This window comes from Colius striatus, chromosome 4 (genome assembly GCF_028858725.1).
Source record: "Colius striatus isolate bColStr4 chromosome 4, bColStr4.1.hap1, whole genome shotgun sequence".
NCBI classification, from domain to species: domain Eukaryota; kingdom Metazoa; phylum Chordata; class Aves; order Coliiformes; family Coliidae; genus Colius; species Colius striatus.
In genome coordinates, this window is record NC_084762.1 from 16,368,514 (window position 1) to 16,390,346 (window position 21,833).

General features: G+C 34.8%; 1 protein-coding gene across 9 annotated transcripts in view; it reads left to right on the plus strand.

Moving 5' to 3' along the window:
- The window catches only part of RELCH (RAB11 binding and LisH domain, coiled-coil and HEAT repeat containing), an 81,680-nt gene that overhangs the window by 26,491 nt on the left and 33,356 nt on the right, over window positions 1-21,833 (plus strand). For 7 of the 9 annotated variants that reach the window (XM_061994612.1, XM_061994613.1, XM_061994615.1 and 4 more), the window contains exons 6-12: window positions 1,129-1,329; window positions 1,421-1,512; window positions 2,470-2,775; window positions 7,217-7,292; window positions 7,678-7,773; window positions 16,860-16,972; window positions 18,944-19,034. In XM_061994612.1, the coding sequence (XP_061850596.1) occupies window positions 1,129-1,329; window positions 1,421-1,512; window positions 2,470-2,775; window positions 7,217-7,292; window positions 7,678-7,773; window positions 16,860-16,972; window positions 18,944-19,034 (975 nt within the window). Of the gene's footprint in view, window positions 1-1,128; window positions 1,330-1,420; window positions 1,513-2,469; window positions 2,776-7,216; window positions 7,293-7,677; window positions 7,774-14,196; window positions 14,322-16,859; window positions 16,973-18,943; window positions 19,035-21,833 lie in introns of those variants that run through there. The other 2 variants (XM_061994614.1, XM_061994620.1) reach the window with 2 other exon arrangements.

Here is a 21,833-nt window from a genome sequence, read left to right on the forward strand (position 1 = left end):
AGAATTATATATTGAATTCAACATTCAATATTGAATTTAAAACAGTTCTCTCTATAACTAGTTGTCCTATATTTTTCCTACAGTTTATATCCTAATCAATAACGACAATGGTTTGTTAAATATCTGGATCATGCACTTCAGATTGTATGAAACGTAGCACTGTGAAACTAAAAATACTTGTGAGAATATAGCCCCCAAAAGAGAAATTACAAATAATTTGTCCTTACTTTTTTGTGTGTGCTCAGCTGAAAATATTTTATGAGACCATTAACAAAAGAAGAAAGTTCTTAATTCTAAAAAGTAAATATAAACATTCTACACTTAACATATAGAATGCTCAGATTATACATTAGATATACATGTCATGTTTTAGCAAATAATCTTCAAATAGATGTGTGTAAGCAGACTATGGAAAAGTAGCGATAATTGTGAAAAGGAGGAAAAAAGGTGTAAATAAAAAATAATTGAGTGTCATTAAAGAGACTGTCAGAAGTCCTGTAAAACTGCACATGCTTATTTTTGTACACAAACATGGAATAATCTTGTAATAATATGACTGTAACACATTAAAGAGAAAAGGAAGTATATATATAGTGATGATTGGAGACTGGAGTGCCTAGTATTGTTTGCACCTCTGAAATTAAGACAGTTACATCTAAATTTCACTGAGAATATGCACCCTGTCTGTCAATCACATACAGAGCTATTTGTTTCTGGAAAATTACACCTGTACTTGTCAGTGAGATGGGAACAAAATGATACCTCTATCAGTTAAAAGGCTTCTGTCAACCACAGTGGCTTCTGCTGGAATTTGATAAACATAATATCTGATCCAAAAAAACTCCTCATGTCCTAAAAAAAAATTAAATTGTGATCCATGTTTTTTTAGAAGGTTCTCTTTCTAGCATATTACCTAGAGCAGCCTTTAGGGTAGAACTGCTGCAGCTCACAAAATGGGTTATTTTTCTACTTATGTTTCTTGCTATCTGACTTAAGCTTCATCTCCTTTACTGCAATGCAATCTTGACATTATTATTTTGCTGTTGTATGACCTACAGTCAAATGAGGAAGAGAAACAAAAATAAAGGAAGTATATTGTATGCTTTAGTTTATTTTGTTCCTTTGAAGGATTTTGAACTTTGGGATGATGTAGGATTGAACATTCCAAAACCTCCTGACCTGTTGCAACTCTATCGTGACTTTGGAAACCATCATGTTACTGCAAGAGATGTGGTGGATGTATCAGTTGGTGTAGAAGATGATGAGTTAGAGGCTACTACTCCTATACTTGGGACTGTCCCTGTATTTGAAACACCACAGTCAATAGAAGTAAGAAATTATACAGAATAAGTATTTCAGCTGTCTGCAGTGCTACTTAACTTTGCTGTACTAAGCTGTTGTGTTTCTCTCTTGTATTTAGCAGTGTTTAATAGTGCAAAAATTAGAAGATCAAATTAGTGCATTAAACACTGAGAAGTGGTCTTTGATGGAACAAATCCAAAGGCTTGAGAGGTATGAACCTGTCAATCTGCTCCGTTACTGATAAATATTGGAATAAATTCTCAATGTTTTTCTAGCAAATATATGAAACCATACAAACTTATGCTTGCAAAATTGCAAGGAGTTCTTCAGAACAAAGCAATCATTCCTTTTCAATATGTGGTGTTTGATTTCGAAAAGCGAATAGACTTCAAACTGAGTATTTCTCTTTTATTACCTACATCATTTAATTTTGTAATCAGTTTTGTTCTTTTACTACAACTTCTTTATTTACTTCTTTGAAAACTGAATCAGTTCTATGTGGTTTCTGTAAGCTTTCTCTTCAGTCAGCTGTATTTCACTTCTTAGTACTATGGTGAGTACAGCTTGCAAACAGATGTTTGATTTAATGACATATTTCAACACAGTTTTTTCATTCTATAGAACAAGACTAGTAGAAACTATGGTGTCTTTTAACAGGAACAGAAAAAGTTTGGTCAATACACAAGATTCGGTTTGCTATAGGATATATTGGTGCATCTCTTAAGCGGAATGGTAACATATGGGCAAGTGCGTAGTTTTTAAGTGGTTTTATGGACTTGCATAGTTACCATTTCAAAGCTGGATGGGATAGTAGCTGTTAATCCACTGCTATAGTATTTTAACTTCTGAATCCCAGATAGCATTCTGTCTCATGACATTTTGTATCTCGGTGCTTGAATTTCAGCCAGAACCAGATAACACTATTGTTTGCTTATTTAATTAATTCACTCACTCCAAGTGCAACATTTATTTAAAGAAATCCATTAAACCAGCACTCATTTGAACAGCTTGTTTGATATAAGTTATATCCATTAAAGGATGTTTTGAACATACTGGAGTTGAAGAGGGAGCTCTTGAATATGTTGTCTTTCTTTCTGTGCTTCAGTCTTGTGATTCCAATAATTTTCTCATGAAAGCTACAAAAATATTTCATTTTTCATTTCTTAGTGAAATAGATTTTCTCAAGAATGAAAACTTTGCTGTGTCAACAGTTTATGGTGTAGCTCACCATCCTCCTTTAAAACAAGTGCCTCTCACAGTCTCAGAGGACAGCAGACGGTTGGATGTCAAGAGCTCTGAGAATGACAGTAAACCTGGAAACACTAAGGAAACAAGCCTTTCTTTATCAGCTGAAATGGATTCAAGGACTTCTAAAGATGATACACTAAATTCTGTGCCCTGTAAAGATACAGAAAAACTATCCTCTTGTGCTCCATCAACTAAAGCTGCAGTCCACTTCGATAAACCCAATAGGTTGGTGATAAGTTTTAAACTGGAATGCATTAATTAAAAAATCTTGTAAAGCAGATAGATATTTTTATAACAGTAATATTCTGCAGAATTCATAGGTCACTTATGGTTTGAATGTGAATAAAAGACTTGACGTACCTTTAGGATACAGTGTTGATATTTTAATGTTGTTCCTTTTTAGGAAGGAGTACGGTTAGCAAACCTATGTTTTTAGATTTAAGTTTAAGGATTTTTTTTTTCACCTCATCCTTGTTTCTAAATCCAATCCTGTTCCTTGCAACAAAAAAAACCTAAAATCAAAATGGTGAATGAGAAGACAGGATATTTCCATTCTGTTTTAAATTTTCATTTCAGAATGAAATCTTTTGTGTTCTTTTGAAAGAGCGTCTGGGAATTTTTTTACTTTCTCTGTATAGGTGTATGTAACTCAGAGTATCAGAGAGTTATATGTAATGTTGTTTGGAGGGGTTTTTTTCTAAATAATCAGAAAGGATATCTGATGATATTCTACTTTTTGAGTTTTGAATTTGGGAGAAGTCTTCACTAGGTAATTGTGATCATTGTAATTAAAATAAGGTATTGATGTTGTGTTATTACATGGAGACTGAGTTTGTGTCTAACTGAGAAAGCCTCTCCAATCTCCATAGTCTCCTTAAGCATTATAGTGAACAGAGGAAGTAACATGTTTGTTAAATAATAGACAAAAACTACCATGTAGCTATCAGGAGTAACATCAACCACAAGATTAAAGAGGGCTGTGTACAAATTCTAAAATTACCATTGTGGACAAAGATGCCCAAGTAGCTTGCCAAGTAGGATCTTACTGTTGTTATTCTTAGGGGAACCCGTAGCCATTCTGCTTTGTATTTTGTCAGTTCCCTTATTGTTCTTTTGGTGGTGATACAGTAATATGTTTCTAGAAGTATCTTTCAACTGAAAATACCACATAGAAATCTGTGTCATATATACAGATGGAAAAACAATACAAGGTATGGGGAGGGCAGGGGAGAAAAGAAAAAGAAGAAAAAGAGTTACTACCTCTGCTAGTAGTTAACTTTTGCAAACCTTAAGTATCTTGTTTGCTTTGGATTTTTCTGAATTTCCTGCACAGATGTCCTACAGAAGTCTTACACAGAGTCATAAAGACAAGGGCATTTTATTCAGTGATATGTTAACTTTGGAATTGAACAGGAGGAAAGATTTCTGAATACAGCATCTTTAGAGTCCTACTACAAATCTCTTCTAGTTCCATATATGAGTGTTTAACAGGAAGCAAAACTTGGCTTACATTTATCTGGAAAATTTGCAGTAGTTCCATTTAAGCTTCTCAGATAGTATTTTAAAAATTTCCTTCCTATCCTAGCTTAATAGCTAGAATATGTAATAATCAAAACTTTCAGCTGTTGTACATTGATTGCTATAAATTTGTCCATCTACTTTCATGTGTGGCTCATTTCAAGTTTCTTTCTGCTCAAAGCAATAGGGGATGCTGTGAGGGATTAAGGGCATGAGTATTAGATTGGTTTGAGGATCGTGAGGATGGTAATCAAAACAGGATGAAATCTCCCAGAGGGGAAGGAACTTTGAGTATCCTTAGTGTGATTTCTAACAGTAGTGTCTAGAATTTGTTTTGTTGCTATCAGGTTTTTTAAATCTAACTGCACATGGATTTCTTTGAAAAATAGTTGAATAAAGCCTTGAATCCCCATTGAGTTGACTTCAGAAAACTCACTAACTGCAGTTCACTGAAGAAATAAGTAATACATGTGTAATGTAGCTATTTTTGTACCAAGTTTTGGGCTTAACATGTCAGTGAAGGGTCAAAAGAAACTTTGATACAGTGTCTTATAGGTTTGTACCACTAAATTCTCTTCCTGCATTATGCACTTGATTACAATAATACAGTAATTTCTTTTATTAAAAAAAATTATTTGGAAGTCTTTTTGACATCTATGGGAGGAGAAAGACTATGGGAAATGCTGCATATTAATTTATTTCAGTCCAGGGTTGGATATTTTAGAAGACAAATACTACAATTTATTTGGAATGTATTAAGAAATATTAAAAACTAACAGTTTATCCTAAAAGGCAAGATACTGTAGCTAGGGAGTTGATTCTTGGCATAAATTTTCACCAGATAAGATGAGATGATAGAAGAACAAACGAGCCTGCTTTGTGTGTCTGCAGTCAGAGCAGCTGTGTGTGCATACCTGCCAACGAGGACATGACCGGCATTGGAAAAATGCCTCGTCTAACAGATTGGCTAGAAAGTACTGGCAGCAGTTTAAATAGACAGCACCACATGTATTTATTCAACTCATTTTAGGTGTTTGGTAGTTTATGCTAAATACAAGGTGTCTTCTGTCTTCAACAACTACTAACTTATTCAGTAAATTGACTCTGTTGTCCCAGTGTTATGTGGAGTAGAATAGTTGTGGTTTGTATTCATTATCAGGTTTTGTGGTTATTGTGCTTTCTTGTTTTTGAACATCTTCACAACTGACATCTGTTGGCCTTAAAAATAACTTTTTGCTGACTTGTGTGGAAGAGGCCTGGATCTGTTGTCATTTCCGTCCAGCAGTAGCCATCAAGGATTTTACTAGACTTCATCAGGAGACTTTTCTTGACTCTAAATATAGCCAGCAAGTGCAATGGTATCCATACTGCCTGGATCTTGGTGTTAATTAAGCCACAGGGAAATTCAGTGACATCTTGTCATACTTAGTTATTTTCAAGTTCTGCAAAATGGGTATAGAACTTCGCCCTGATGTAGGATTTTAATTAAGGTTTCAAGTGGGAAAGGATCTGATGTTCTGCAGGACGATTGCTGAGGTGAGACATGGCCCAGGCCAAGAGCTGGCCAAGGCCTTGACACACTCTCAGTGTTAAGCTGCTGCTTTGCAGTGCTTCCTCCTATTCTCCCCGTATAAATAAACCTTAAAGACTTGAGTAGAGCCTATACTTGAGTAGAGTCTCTCCTTCAGTACTAACATATTGTCAAGAAGAGGTTCTTTTACAGCATGCTACCTTCTGAGTCATTCATTAACTCTTTAAAAGTCCACCTTTGCACAAAACTGACCTGATAGGAATGAAACAAACTTATTTCATGAAAATTTAAAACATGTTTTTAAAACCCATACTGACAAAAAACCCCTTGATTTTAAGTGATAAACATACTTATTTGTCATATTTTGTAAATAGAAGAGGAAAACTAGTATGGTATATTTACCTGTATCCTCCTGGATTACTTCAAACAATTGTAAATAGGAACTTATATTCTTAATGTGCTTTTTTTCCGGTTAGGAAAACGTGAATGATGATGTATTTACTGTAAATACTGTGATTTCTCAGTCTATTAGCTAAAATTATATGTGTCCATACACATTATCACATATGTAGAATTTTGTGTACTCAGGTGCACAAAATATCACTTTTAAGAGTTGAAAGGGGATAATTCCTTTTTCTTGTTTCAAAAGTGGTATCTTCTGCCTTAAACTCTATATAGTGTCATTAGAGAATTCAAAGAGCAGATGATCTAGTGCTTTCTGTGTATGGTTTGGAAGACAAATTTTCATTTTCCTCCTTAAACATAGTGGATGAGGCAATGTTAGATTAGCATCTAAATACAGACCTCAGATGAGGCAGAGGGAGTTGTGATTACTGGGAAAAATAGAATGCTGCTGCTGCTGCTGTTTGCGTGTTTTATGTAATGGTCAGTCCGGTAATTGTTTTCTGAGAACATTTCTGCTAAATTATCCTCCTCAAACAAGGTTGTTTTGAGACTCCTGTCAGGATTTTATCTGTATACTTAAGGCTTTGGGTAGCTCAGCTGTGTTGGCTGGTGCTGTGCATGGCCATGAGGCAGTGCTTCTATAGATACACATCTACATTAGGGATTAAGGCAGCAATTTAAGGTTAATTTTCAGGTTCTCCTATACGTTTAAATCCAACCTTTAAGTCTCAAAGTCTCAGATGAGCAATCTCTGAATGTTGAAGCTTGTCAGCGACTGACTACTCAAATGTTTTTATGCAATGTGCAGAATCAGAACGTTAGGCAAAAATAATGTTTCATGTGACTTACACCCCTCACCCTGCAGTTTGCATAATTGTATGCTTCCTCTTGTATTGCCAAAGCTTCCTTTTCTTTATGCTTTAGTCCTCTTTTTGTATGTGCAGCAGTTTGAAAGATGTTACATTTTTCAGAACTGAAAAACAGCTTCTTAATTCGGGCAGATACTTTTTTTTTTTTTCTTGCTACAAACGAAACACCCTAAAAACTGAAGATAGCTTGAAACAAAAACTACTGCAGTATGCTTCACTTAAAACCTGCTTTCTAAATGTCATTTTACCTAGCTGGTTAAACTAGAGTGAAAGGACTTATTCAGTCACCTTTCTGATTAATGCTTTCTCCCCCACCCCTCTTCCTTTTTTGATGATATTTCAGGAAATTGTCACCAGCTTTCCATCAAGCACTACTGTCTTTCTGTCGGATGTCAGCAGACAGCCGCTTGGGATCAGAGGTATAGTTCCCAGTTGCAAAAAAACTAGAAGATCCTTGACTCGGCACAGGAGCAATAGTTAAACAAGCAATAATTACTTTAAAACAAGACTTACAAACGTGTGGAGACATAAATTTGTGTGCATTAAACTTATAAGGATATAATTTCAGATTTTAGCTTAAATATGAACCCTAGTGATAAATTTGTAATTACTGGGAAGTTTTGAGTCTCTACAATTAGATTTATGCTTTTGAAGTTACTGCCAGATCAAAAACTTAATGTGTGTGAGTAAATGACATATTTTCTGGTAAGTGATAAGCCTGCTGCATTTCTTCATATTCATTTGAAGGGATATTTTCTTTTCTTATGCTTCGTATAAAAACAACCAACCAACCTGATTTTCTAGGTATCTCGGATTGCAGACAGTGAAAAAAGTGTCATGTTAATGTTGGGACGCTGCCTGCCTCATATTGTTCCTAATGTGCTGCTTGCAAAGCGAGAGGTGAGGAACTCTTAAATTTTACTTTTCTTTTTACCAGGATGTTTGCTTTTTCATTTTGAAGATGTTGTGTCTAATATCATTAAAGCTTGTTACTTGCAATCATATTCTTACTTTTGTGCATGCATCTCTGCCTCTAGAAAATGGTTTTACACCTCTGCCAGGTGAGTTCAATAAGCCTGCATGGTATCCTAGTATTTCTTCCTTTGCTTAAGGCATCCATTAGCATTCAGCAAAACTAACTGTTACTGTAGGTCCATCTGTTTGTGATAGTACATAGCACAAATGGATTTTTTAAAGGCAATGGTCAGTGCATGTTATAAAGAGCAGAGCATATAAGTTAAAACACTAAATTTGGGTTATTTTAACTATTAGTCTTAATTATGTTAATGTTCAGGTGCTTTTGCAGCACTATGTACTTGAACAAATAATTAATTTTACTGTCTTTTCTAGCCAAGATAAGGTTCATCAAAAACACCCCTTCATAAGAAAATTATCATTCCTGCTCACATGTTTTCCTTAAATTTAAAATGAAGCTAAACAAAATTGGGGAAACGTAATGGTTATTTCATATGTAAATGAAGGTGACATTCTGCATAATCATTCATACTATAGAGTGTAGAAAAGGAAGACTGACTAAAGATGGAAAAAAAAGAAAAAGACTGGTTAGATATGCTTGTAAATATTGCACATTACCAAATGTGTAAAAAATAAAAATATAAGAATACATCAAACAAAGATTTCATGTCCTTAGAGTTGACACTGAAATAAAGGGTTTCAAATTGCATAGCCTGGTAAGTTTCAGCCCTTGTTGGGGGGACCTACAGTATGCTACATTAGTAGTGCATTTTGCATAAATTCATTTTAAGGCTTTGAAAAATCCTCAAGAAATTTGTACTGATCCTATAATCTAAAAATTTAACAACATACAAATAATTATTAGCAGTTGACATGGTGAGTTTGAGATGTACCACATTTTGGAAGTCTCAAACTTTATCAAAAAGGATTTTATTTTTTTTTTCTGAGGAGGTAGAGTTGTTAAGTGGATGCTCTGGAAATGGTTCTGTCCTTCAGAACGATTCTGTGAATGTTTCTGGATCAGTGCTTGATTTCTGCTTTCTTGAAATTTATTCCTTTCCTTCCCTCTGCTTGGCAGGATGTGGTGTTCTGGCTTCTTTTCACAGCTTGTAGTATAATCTATGTAATGTATTTAATATTTATGTGACCTTTTAAGCTATTTCTGGTTTGAGTTTTTTTGTTGTACAGTTGAAGTTGCATATGATTGCATATGTTTTGGCCTTACACAAATCATCTGTTTCAATTTGATTGAAAAAGCTGTGAGAAATGTTTTACTAGATTGTATGGGATGCTTAATGATCTGAGAATTGAAGTTCAATTTAAAAATAGCTGTTGTCAGTTACCACCTGTTGTTATAGCTATTGTGATGTTCTTTCAGATATAGTCACGGAATTTGAAGGAAACCTCGGATAGACCATCTGTTAGCATTTGTTCATATCAGTGTTACAAAAAGCTACCCTAAGAACCAGGCCATCTTCAACAACGTACAACTTTGGGGTCTTGTCCAAAACTAACTATCATAAAAGAACCTTGACACAATTTTACAGAGAAGTGTTATAAAAATATACCAAAAGATTACTAAGTGGAGAGAGGATATGTAACAAGCGATATGTGATGCAAATAACTGATTACCAGTCTTTTTCTCAAAAGATAACTGGTGGTACTTAATATCTTAACAATGTCAGCATGTTAGACAGGAGAATTAAACATTATCTTCTGATAACTCCCTAAAGTACATATCTTTGGTCCATCACACTGAAATCGATTGCACAAACTTAAGCTTAAAATGTCATGCTATACAATTTCACATCAGAGAAACTGAGTTTGTGTAGGTCGTCTTTGACCAGAAGTTCAGAAGCCATTTCACCAATCCTTTTAGACCTCTAAGGTCAGCAGCAGTCTGTGTGATTTGGTGGTCCAGAAAATATTAACAATTGACATCTGAACAAACAGTTAGTGGCAGAATGTCAGGTACATTTTTGAAATTATTTATGTTATTTTTGTGTATTGGTGTAGCTTTAATTGTTCTTCAATGTCTCTAGGTTCCAGTGGAAAAGATAGAAAAACACAACACTGAGTAGGGTGGCTGAAGAGATAATTTTGGTTATTTCTAAAAGAGCAGTTGAAGTGGGCAAAGTCAGCAATGTATTACCTGCCTGCAAGTAATTCATAGCCATGAAAATTATGTGTATCCAGATAGAAATTTATTGTGTTTTTATCCCAAGTGTCTATGTTATCCAAACTGCTTGGAAACATATATGTTAGTGTTTAGATGTGTATATGAAGACCCTCGCAATCAAAGGAGATACTGCAAGCCAAATAGTTCTTGGAAGGGAACAGTAAGGAAATGGTAAAGCTCTCTTCTTCATAAATAAAGCCTTTTGACTGAGTGTGAAATCTGTGATAATGTGTCTTACAGATGAGCAGCCTGAGTTCTTAAGATTTCATTTACGTTGGAATCTACTTTCTCAGTTGCATTTTTACTACTTAAAACTAAAACATATATAAAAGAAAATTCAAGTCAACTACCCTCTATTTGTCAAGAGGTATACAACAAAAAGATTCTTTGGTTAAACTGTAATCTAGAAAATAATCTTTTAAAAAGAGAAAAATAATTTTTTTAAATTTTTGCAATCACTAACCAGTGATTAGTGATTTTTTCACCTGTTATAAGATGTAAAAATCAGTATCTTTTTGTCAGGAAACAGGAATAACCTTATTTGTATATACAACTTTCCCACTCTGCAGTATGTGGCCCATTGGTGAAGTTTGGGCCAGACTTAACTTTTTGGCTTAAGAGCAGGATGTTGTTACTCTTGCTCTTTATTAATAAACACTTTATTATTTATACCTTTCACCTCACTTGTTATTCCAGGATTAGTTTTTGTAACTTTCATTTTTGTTATGCAAACTTAACAATATCATGATAATAATGTTTTACTAATTGTGCATCACTAGATTTTTTTTTAACTGATAAACTGTCATTTATGTGGAGCTCAATATGTTAAAAATAGTTTTGCTTGTATTTCTTTGTGAAGTTGAAGCAAAGGTAATGCTGAATCTGTAGACTCTGAACATGTGCCATTCTTGACTCTGCTAGAAGAAAGTATTGATGTAGATTTTGTTCATGTTAACATACAGTAACTACCTATAGATGTCACTGAGACACATTCATTCTCTGGCATTTTTTGTAGGCAACTGTCTCTGGAAACACAATGGAGATGAATATCTATTGCCAAATTTCATCTGTCTTACATTTTAAAAGCCATAAAATATTGGCTTTGTTAAAAAATGTAAAAGAATGCTGTGTCAAAGCTTAACAGTGTATTTAGGTGACTGTTTCTAGTGGCTGTGTCAAGCAGATATAATTCCGATTGCGTAGGGATAAAGATAGATGTTTTGAGTTCCTGGGCAGTGGAAATTGTCAGCAATTAGTGTCTTCTAAATGACTGTTTCTATTTCATAGAATACAAGAGAAAAATATAAATGAAGAACTGAAATATTTTTGTTAGTCTGTAAAACTTAAGTGGCAGTAGGCTTCTGTAGATCGTGTCTTCTGAAAAATAGGGCTGGTGTTGACCACAGCCTGTTTACTGGTTCTCATCTGGTTTAAATGGGATGTTGGGTTTGGTTTGAGGAACTTTTTTGTTTGGCTGTGGAATTGCTTCCCCCTACTGCCCTTCCTCCCCACGCCCTCCCAGATGATAAACATAACCGGTTTTTAATTTAAATCCTTCAGTTCTCTGTGTATGTAGTTTTCTTAGAATTAAATAACTCAATCTCATGGAGTATCCTTTTCATCCATAGTCTGAAAGGTGATGTCTTTTGACACCATGTCTTTCAACATAACATAACTCATAAACACAAGGAGTTGAATGTAATGTTTGAGTTGAATTGCCAGTTGTTACTGGTTTTATCACAAATATTTTATACGCAAGTTTCTTAAATAAACAGTAGATGTAAACAGAAAAGTACAAGGGGTTTTTTCCACAAACATATCTGTATCGTTTCTTGTGTAACAGCATCCCTTTGGGATCTACAACAGACTTAATTTGGATCCTGAAATAATAGTCTCATCCTATTAAATGTAATTAGAGTTGTAATTTTAATATTAATGAGTAGCTTGAAGTTTTGAGTCATGTATTAATCCTATGATTAAATGTTTTTTCATTCTAAAACTAAAAGAATGAATTGTGAACTTCATTTACATTTTTGTGAAAGAGTCTCCCTATCAGTAGTTTGTTAGTAACTACAGCTATTTCAGTTGCTGCAGATAAGATTATTTTGGTTTATTTATTGGTTGTCAGAGGCTACATTACAGAAGAATTTTAAGATAGCTTTTTTTCACAATATAAGCATGACTATTAGAGATTAGAAGGGACATATTTACGAAGTCAATCATCATGTCGTCCTATTTTATGTTGTCAATTGTTGAGCCAATTTTTTTTGCCCTAGATGTAAAAGTCTAGTCAGACTACCAAACAAAAAAAAAATATACAAAGGTAACAACAGAGGTAGAAATTTCTGCAATACCTTGTAAGAAAATTGTCAGCAAAACAGGCAAGTATTTGCATATAGGATTTGCAAATAAATATTTGTTTTGGGATGCATTTTAAAATGTCAGTATTTCATTTTAATACTTGTAACATGTGGAAGGAACTGTTTTGCATATAGTTGAGGTGATACCAGTTACCATAAAAAAACACCTTCTGTTGACCATACTGAAGAGCTACTCCATCTGCCCATGTAAATGTTGCCTTCTATGAGAACTGTAATCAGCTCAAATAATGAATGCTATTCATAGAATCACAGAATGGTAGGGGTTGGAAGGGACCTTAAGAGATCATCTAGTCCAACCCACTTGCCAAAGCAGGTCAACCTAGATCAGCTCACACAGGAACCAGGCGGGTTTTGAAGTCCTCCAGAAAAGGAGCCCCCACACTCTCCCTGGGCAGCCTGTGCCAGGGCTCCCTCACCTGAACAGTGAAATAGATTTTTCTTATGTTTAAATGGAACTTTTTGTGTTCCAGCTTCATCCCATTACCCCTTGCCCTGTTGCTAGATACCATCGAAAAAAGGGCTGCCCCAGCCTCCTGACACCCAGCCTTTAGATATTTGTAAATATTAATGAGATCCCCACTCAGTCTCCTCCAGACTAAACAGCCCCAGTTCCTGCAGCCTTTCCTCATAAGGAAGATGCTCCAGTCCCCTGATCATCTTGATGGCCCTGAGCTGCACTGTCTTCAGGAGTTCTTGCTCCCTCTTGAGCTGGAGAGCCCAGAACTGGACACAGTATTCCAGATGAGGCTTCCCCAGGGCAGAGTAGAGGGGGAGGAGAACCTCCCCTGACCTGCTGGCTACACTATTCATTAGCATTAGTTAGAAAGAAGTTGTCCAAAAACACTGTGGTGAAAAAATTGGTTTTCTTTGAAGAGACCTATATGGACAGTTACACAGAAGTAGCACAGAGAGAAAATGGGATGTTTCGGTTCTCCTGTGCAATGTGTTTGGTCTGCTTCGTAGCCTGCCCCATAATTCACCTGTATGTGGCTTATCTCACAGAAAGAGCTAAATAACTTTTTTCTATCTTCTACATATGTGTAGATCTCATACTAACATGCCTTTTCAGTAGCAGAGGTGAGACCTCTGACACCACTCCTCCTGTTATTGTTGACTTAACACCATCATGAACTAATCAGTTTCCGTAAATCAGAGGCAAAAGGGAAAAGACGGACTTGGGGATGAACAAGACATTTAGGAAAAATAGAGGGAGAGTGGTAGGTGGGATTTTTTTTTTAACTCATTTATTTCTTGCTTTATGACTATTGGCACAGGTGGTATTCCTTCCCAAGGAAGGCAGAGTGTTTCAAATAGCGCTGGAAGTCCTCTCCTTGATTATTAACCATTATATACAGATTCCTTGATGATGTTACAGACTTTTCTCTTGAATTTAAAACAGCCAAATGCTGTGATTATTGTGTCTTATTGGATGTCACCATTTTCTTCAGGATTTCTCCACTGGTTTTGAGGGATTAAAATCAGAGTTGTTAAGCAGATCTATAAGGCATGGCCCTTAGAAACAGGAAGGAATGAGCTCAAACCCACCTGTAGGCTGTTTTTTGTTCCTAGTCACCCTCAAGATCTTGCGAAGAATCTGTCTGCTTTTAAGTCTTTGGGAGACTTCACTTGACCTATGTTGTCTGTCTATGAGAGCAGTTTTGGTTTTGTCCCACAGAAAGTCCCTTTCGCCTCCAGTTTTATTTTCCTGCCCATGAAGTCTATAGGGAGCACATAAAACACTCTTCAAGACTTCTCACTGTTTCTCCACTCCCCTTAATAGAAGGAACTGTAGAAGCACTGATGCAGCGATGCAGAGAACTCTCTCTTCTCGTATAGTATGCATGAAAGAATGTGACCAATGGACAAGAAAATACAGCTAATTCCATCAGCTATAATAACCAGCTTTCTGCAAGGTAAAGAACCAGCCTTGTATCTGCCCTGTGTCAGTGGTGTTAGGGTTAGCCTTTCACACTCAGTGCTGAAATGGTGTCAATGGTGGTAGGTCCTGACTCGTTCACACTTAAGCTAGTAGTATTCAAAGGGTTTGCCTTTCACACAGACTCAGCTGGAGAAGGTAACTTTATTAGCTTCCTTAAATTTGAAGAGAAGCTTGGAAAAAAAGATAATTTAAAAGCTCATGATCCTGTTTTGAAATCTGCAGTATTTCTGAGTGAGGAGTTGAAATTTTTTGAGCAGGTACTCAAACATACCAGGAAAGTGAAGTCAGTGTGTTGGTTTAAACAGATGAAACAAACCTTGGATTGTAAAAAATATATGTCTCATTTCATGGGGTACATTAGTTATTAAAAACTTGTTTATGAGTACTGAAAAATAATTGCAAGAGCATTTTGATAACATGAACTTAGATACAGCTTTCTGAAATCTACTCTCAGTGAAGTAACACAGCTTTTTCATTTGAAGGTTTTTCCATGATTGGTGGAGTTAGTGATTATATTGTGTATCTACAAATTGCAATCTGATTTATTTAAAAAAAAAAATCTCTGCTTAATGTATAAGTAATGATATTAAGAATGGGTTGGGGATTTGTAATAATATTTTTTTCAAATCTTTTTTAGTTCAAACAGTGTTTTCAGGAGAGAAACTCCTTCTGTTAGAGAGAAAAAAAAATAAACCAGATTCAACCCATGGCTTTTCAGAACTTTAAATGTGAAAAACCTGGATCATAAGTATACCAAAAAAAGTATAACAGGCGTATCCTAGAGGGAAAGGAACTTGCAGGTGAAGAAAGTTATTTAGCTCTTTGTGCAGTGTGATTTTTAAATTTTCTTTAATACCAGCTTCAATCCACATTATTTTGCATTGTGCAACACTTATTCAAAAGCAACCCCCAAATTTGGCTTGCTTCAAATTACTGAGAAATAGAAATGTCCAAATTGTTCACATTTATATTTCATTTCTTCTGTATTTTCAGGTTTTTAAGTGCTGGGTGGCGTATTTTTACGTTTGTTTCTCTGTCTCATCATAAATTCCTTAATCTGTACAGTAATGGGTTTAAATATTGCCAAAATTGCTTCTAGAACATCAGAATACCTTTCAGAATGTGTCTTGGTCACCTTGAGGGGAGAAAAATAGTGTGCTAAGTAGAATTCTTGTAAAATGAAAACAAAGGCTTATCAGGAATTGACTAGCTTAGACACTGCTCTAAAACAAGAGTATTGATCCATGTTTAAAATAGACATAGCACTTGCTGTTTAGGAAAATACAAGTTGAATGATGAGGTTGTTTTGAATGGGTTTTTTTTCCCATGTCCACTTTGTTTTAATAGGAGTTACTCTCAAGAGCATCATGAATAGGTTACTTTGTCTGCAAGAAGAAATTGACACCTTCTTGCAAAGTCATTACCAATAACTCAAGATTTTTGCAGGTTTTATATCATCTTTCCTAGCAACTTTACAAATGTACCCCACTGTTATCTTCTTGTTTATCACAGCCTATTAATTGACAGAAAGCTTGTCTGCTGTATGTGGCAGGTGGGAGAGGAATTCTCCAAATTACTTGCCAATGTTTTCTCTGCAGATGCCTTGACTTGTCTTCATTTGTTCCCCAACCTCTCAGTGTGATGTTTTTGTCCCTAAGATACTAAATCTCATAGAAATTGTGTGGTTTATAAATTCATCTGGAGTAAAGGTTCTTATCAACAAGGTCAAGGAAAGGAACTTCCAGTCCATGGTTTTAGAAACATGTATTTCTTTTGGGAATGAATACCATGAGCTTTGAGGCATATTTAAAAAGGAGGTGCTCTTCACTATTGTGAGCAGCCTTATATTTTTTTCATATAATGTTTTATATGGTATTGTCTCGATAGTTGTTTCTTTAAGGAGTTGAATTGTTCTAAAGAAAATTCAGCTGAAGCTATTGCCTCTTCATTGGGAAAAAAACTGCAACAAACATTTAAAAAATAATATAGTTCTCAGTCAACACAAAATAAAGGATATCTGTCTGCAGTCACATTTACCAATAAATATCTTTCAGTGCTTATTCAAACTTGTGCACAAAACTGTGTGCGTGCTTAATTACAAATTTTAATCTTTAACTTCATGACATCAGAAGTAGCTTTTTCTGTAGCAGTTTAGTTCCATAGATGTCTGTGGAGCTTGCTTCAGTTTGGTAGGTAGTGAAGACAATTTAAACCATGGTTGTGCTTTAATTCTGGTTACAGATGACCTGCATATATTAATTAGAAACTGTGCAGATTTTTTATTTTATGTGCTGGTTCTTGCATAATCTTTCCTAGCAGGAAAATAATTTTAACTTTTGTAGACCTTTACTTTTTTTTTTCAGGTCACTTATTAAGAGATCAACACACTAAAACATCTGCTCTGTTTTGATGTTACGTGGCTAGATTTATCTTCTTACTTTCTTTAGCCATTAATGAATATATGCCCAAAGCATTTTTACTGTTTCCTTTTCCTCTACCCACAACTTTTTAGGAATTGATCCCACTTATACTGTGTACAGCCTGCCTCCATCCTGAACCCAAAGAGAGAGATCAACTACTACACATACTGTTCAATTTGATCAAACGACCAGATGATGAGCAAAGGTGTGTTTGTGTGTTGCGGGATAAGAAGGAACTATTTTTCTTTGTCAAAGAAGCATGTCTGGTAGAAACTGGATATTACTGGATGATTTTACCCAAGTTTTGCTTAAGCTAATATTTTGCTGGTAGAGCGTTGACAAATTTATATAGACTTCAGGACTTTCCATTTCTATGACTTGTACTTTCTAGTTACTGAAATATAAGAATTTCCTTGGTAAGCTGCAGTGTAACATTTCAGTTCCTTTTTTGTTCAAAGATGAACTGAAACACTTTGTTCAAATGAGCTTTAGGATCGTAATTCTTAGCAATGGCTGGTATAGAAATCAAAACAGCTTTTTTTAAACCTCTCTCAGTGTATCTTGTTGATCTAGACCTGTGTGTTTGTAAGTTAGCTGTATTCTGCTCTTTGATTTTTAAGTATCTTGTAAAAGTAAATTGTGTTGCCCAGTTCTGTGATTAGGTGACATGTGTAGAACTGAAGTTGGTCATTCAAATAACTGTTTTGTTTGTTGAAGAACTCTGAATTACCACAGGCTTTTGTCTCCATATTGCTATCGCATTTCAGCTGTTGATTTCTTGAGTCTTACCTAGTCACTGGATTTTTGTTTCCCCCAGCGTTTTTACCATGATCAAAGGTCTGGTTCTTCATACATGTTAGAGAGGGGAGAAGAAAACACAACACAAACAGAGAGTTACTCTGATTGTTGGCCTAAAAATGCTGGGGGTAAAAAACATCTTTTTCATAGACTGTTTCTCCTAGAAAATATTTTGAAAGTGAATTAATCTCTTTTTGATGGAGTATATTCTGCAATCAGTTAAGAAATAATCAGCAGTATTTCTGCCTTTCAACCTTAAGGACACACTGTTTGCTGCAGTAAATACTTAGGAGTGTAGACGTGACAGTAGAAAGAGCAACAAATAAATTTTAGCTTACTTTCCACAAAGCAGTAATGGACAAATTTGCAGTGGTGTTTTAATCTTTCTATGAAGGTAATAAAATGAGTGTCTCATGTCCATGTGTTATCACATGAAACTGGTTATTTAAGTGTTGATGTAGGGAGTGGAAGGAAGTAGAACTGGAGAATTGCATGCAAAGTTGATATCATTATAGTCCTATTAACAGGAGAAATAGTTAGAAGCAAAAAATCTTAGGAATGTAAGCACTCATTAAATAAAAGTTAAACTATCACAAACGATAGTTAAGAACAATTTCTGTGAAATTTTATTTATATCTGTGTCTGTGGAACAACAGTGATTTGATGCTAACTGTGAGCAAAGATTAAAAAAGCAAGAATATAAATACAAAATTACTTGGGTGATTGCAGATAGTAGTGCTTGATTAATTGCTTCCCTTTTATAATGGACTTCAGAAGATTTCTGACAAGAGCAAAGTCCAGTAACTTGCATGTTAGAATGTTGCAAAACCATGTCATAAAAATTAATTTACTTGTTTTGAAGTAGGTTCATTGTCTCACAAAGGCTTCTGAATAAAAACAATATGTTTACTTGCTTAAAATATTAATAGTGTGATAGTACTAAGCAATTTTGGTCCTTGTGCTACATGATGAGCTGTAGAGTTCAGTAATAAGAACTAAATGAGAGCTTTAAAGTTTTCCAGTCTTAGGAAATTGGAAATTCCAAAATCAGAGATTCTCAGACTCTGCTTCATGGCGTTTCAGTTCCCCAAGTTTCTGGAAAAGACATAATAAATAAAAACCAAGACAGAATTACAGAATAGTTGGGCTTGGAACTGACCTTTAAAGGTCACCTAGTCCAACTCCCTCCCCTGCCAATGAGCAGGGACAGTGGTTTTCAGTTTAAGATCTAGTCTTTAAGTCAGTGCGTATGGTGTGAAATTTTGGCTGTAGACAATTATGTGTTGCCTGACAGCATCTACCTTTCCTGACATAAATAATATTTTCTGTATATTACAGACTTTTATAAACAGATTAAAACTTTGTTTTCTGTTTTCAGACAGATGATACTGACTGGGTGTGTGGCATTTGCCCGACACGTTGGACCAACACGTGTAGAAGCTGAGCTTTTACCACAATGTTGGGAGCAGGTAAGTGTTTACTTAGTGCTTCACACTGGAAAATTAGTTAAAAACCATAAATACTAAGTTTTATTTGTTTGAGGGGAAGTTGTTTTGGTTTTGTTTTTCAATGAATGTCAGTGTTTTTCATAAAGATATTTAGATGTTCTTTGTCCTCATATATACTTCTATATCATATTTTAAAAAACCTCAAAAGCAGAAAACTTGACAGGTTATCTGTAGATTCTAGTTACCTGCATATATTTGTTGTATTGAAATGTAGATAAGCAAAAGTGCATCATCACTGTTGCCTAACCTATTGCCAGATAGGTGCCTTTATAATTTGTGCTGTAATTTTCAGACTGTTGAAAATTCATTTCCATTCAAAGATTTTTATTGTATAAACATGTATTTCTACTATATTGTATAAGACTTCATATTGTTTTATTATATATCACAGAAGATATTACATAATATTTATACAGTACATATTATAAGAATATATAATATATTTTATATCAGACTACATCTAATTATATATTACATATATAATATGTATTTTATCTAATATCATATTTCCTATATCTATACTACATATAGATGTAGATCTCAATATATGAATATTTAACTAGGATGTCAATACACTATGTGGTGTTATAGATTTATGCATTTAAATATTTATGTAATATAATATTTAAATATTAGTTTTTAATATATTATATGATGTAATGATGTATATCTGTAATGTGCACTATATATATGTATTAAATAATATAAAATGTATAAAATATAATAATATATAATATGCGTTAATTATACATTATATTTATATTGTATTAATTCTACTGTGTCCACAGTTCAGCTATTAAACAGAAAATTAACAATCCAAGTAGTCAGAAATAAGTCTCCTGTAAATGAGCATGATTTTTACACCTGTAATATCAACCTGAAGTTTAGATGTGACTTGTAGAATCACAATGATTTTTTCCACAGACATTATAAATTAACAGAAATAACAGGACTAGCAAACTGAAATGCTCTGTTTCATCTGAGACACGAGTTCAGGTGAAAATGTGTGGTATTTTCCTGCCATAATGAAGAAAAGAGAGTTTGCAATTGTCTAAAAGACAGTGAAAAACTAAGCCATGACATAGTGGTAATGGTTGCTTTGATGGCACTGTCTTTCTAGTCTGGTAATTGTCTACTGTTTCTTGAATAATTTAACCATCTCTGCTTCACAATAAAGTCCAGGCTTTAATAGTCTTAATACTTTCTGACAGTAGAAGGACATATTATATGCAGCATTTGTGCTTATGTGTATGACTATGTCAGTTGATTAAATGAAGAACTCATAGCAATAGCAATTGAACACAAAATAAACCACTTTTTTTTTTTCTTAGTCTTCATGAAATTAAATGTGTGTTTAAAAAAAACACCAGTCTCACCTCAGTAAGTGCACCTCCCCATCACACCACTTTCTTGCTAATTGCTGATGCAATGAGAAACAAATCCAGCTGTAACAGTACAGCATATCAGGCTGATATGTCATCGTGTAATTCTTTAATGCAGTTTGCCAGACTTTGTTTGCAGTACTGAAACCAGGTCATTATTTTCACTACCAGAATGGCAGCTGGATCTTATTATCACAAGGCTGAGTTTCTAGAAGGAGCACAAAAAATGCACATAATTTTCTACCTTTTCTCAGAAGATGCTTTAATCATTAAAGAATTCATGAAGTTGGTTTGAGCCCTCAAAAGATTCAGCATTTTCATCCACACATTCTGGAGCTCAGAGTTATCAGCCTAGTCTTTGTGATCTACCTGCAATGAGCAGGTAGAATTTAGTAGCTAGCTCATCTGAGATTAGATCAAAGCTTTGTGAATGCTAGAAGTTCCCTCAACTAGTGGCCAGGTAGTTGGCTTCCAAAATTGTACTGCGACTTATTAAAGACGAAGGGAAATAAAAGGTAATAAACACTTAACAGTTAAGTCTCCAAGGACTAATACTCTTCTCTGAGCACAAACCTTGCAGAAATTTGAGTACTTTTTCTTCCAATGTGTTAGTATGTCTTTGCAATATCAGGGTGATATTTATATTGCATTGCTAGTCCCCCTAAACCAGTTGAAACTGGACTTCGCTGTTTCCCTCAGGTAGGCAGAACTTCTGAAGTCAATTTGTATCTCTGTTATCATAGAGAACTGACATTTGGAAAGATGACACAAGTCAAAGATACTATAGATATTAAAGCAGCCTGTTATATGCTCATAATGATTCCATCATAATGTTTAATTCTATCAAATCTCCATATTTCAAAAAAATATTGCAAGTGCCCTACTGAGGAATGAATGTAAAATAACGATAGACATTCAAAGGACGTTCTTTCTTGCTTGAGACTTCATTTTAGTCCTGTGACTCATTATTTGTTCATTTGAGTCTTTTAAATCATCTTTGCCACACTTCATTCTTGGGGAAGTTCTTGGTTATTTCAGTTCCGTACAGTGGGAAATTTGAAGACGTTAATACTACATCAGCAGTCAGTTCAGTAGGCTATGGAATTAAAGCTGAAGTAAGAAGTTAGCCAAAGTTATTACTATGTCTTCATCTGTAGCTTCTAAGCCAGTAGAATTCAGAGAATCACAGAGTGGCTGAGATTGTAAAGAGTCTTTGAACATCTTGTAGTGGAAGCCCCCTGCTTAAAACAGAGTCAACTAGAGCAGATTGCTCAAGACCAAGTCCAATCTGGTTTTGATTATGTCCAGTGGTGGAGGCTCTGTAACGTGTGGGCAACATATTCCAAGGTTTGACCAACTTCCTAGTAAAACAATTCCC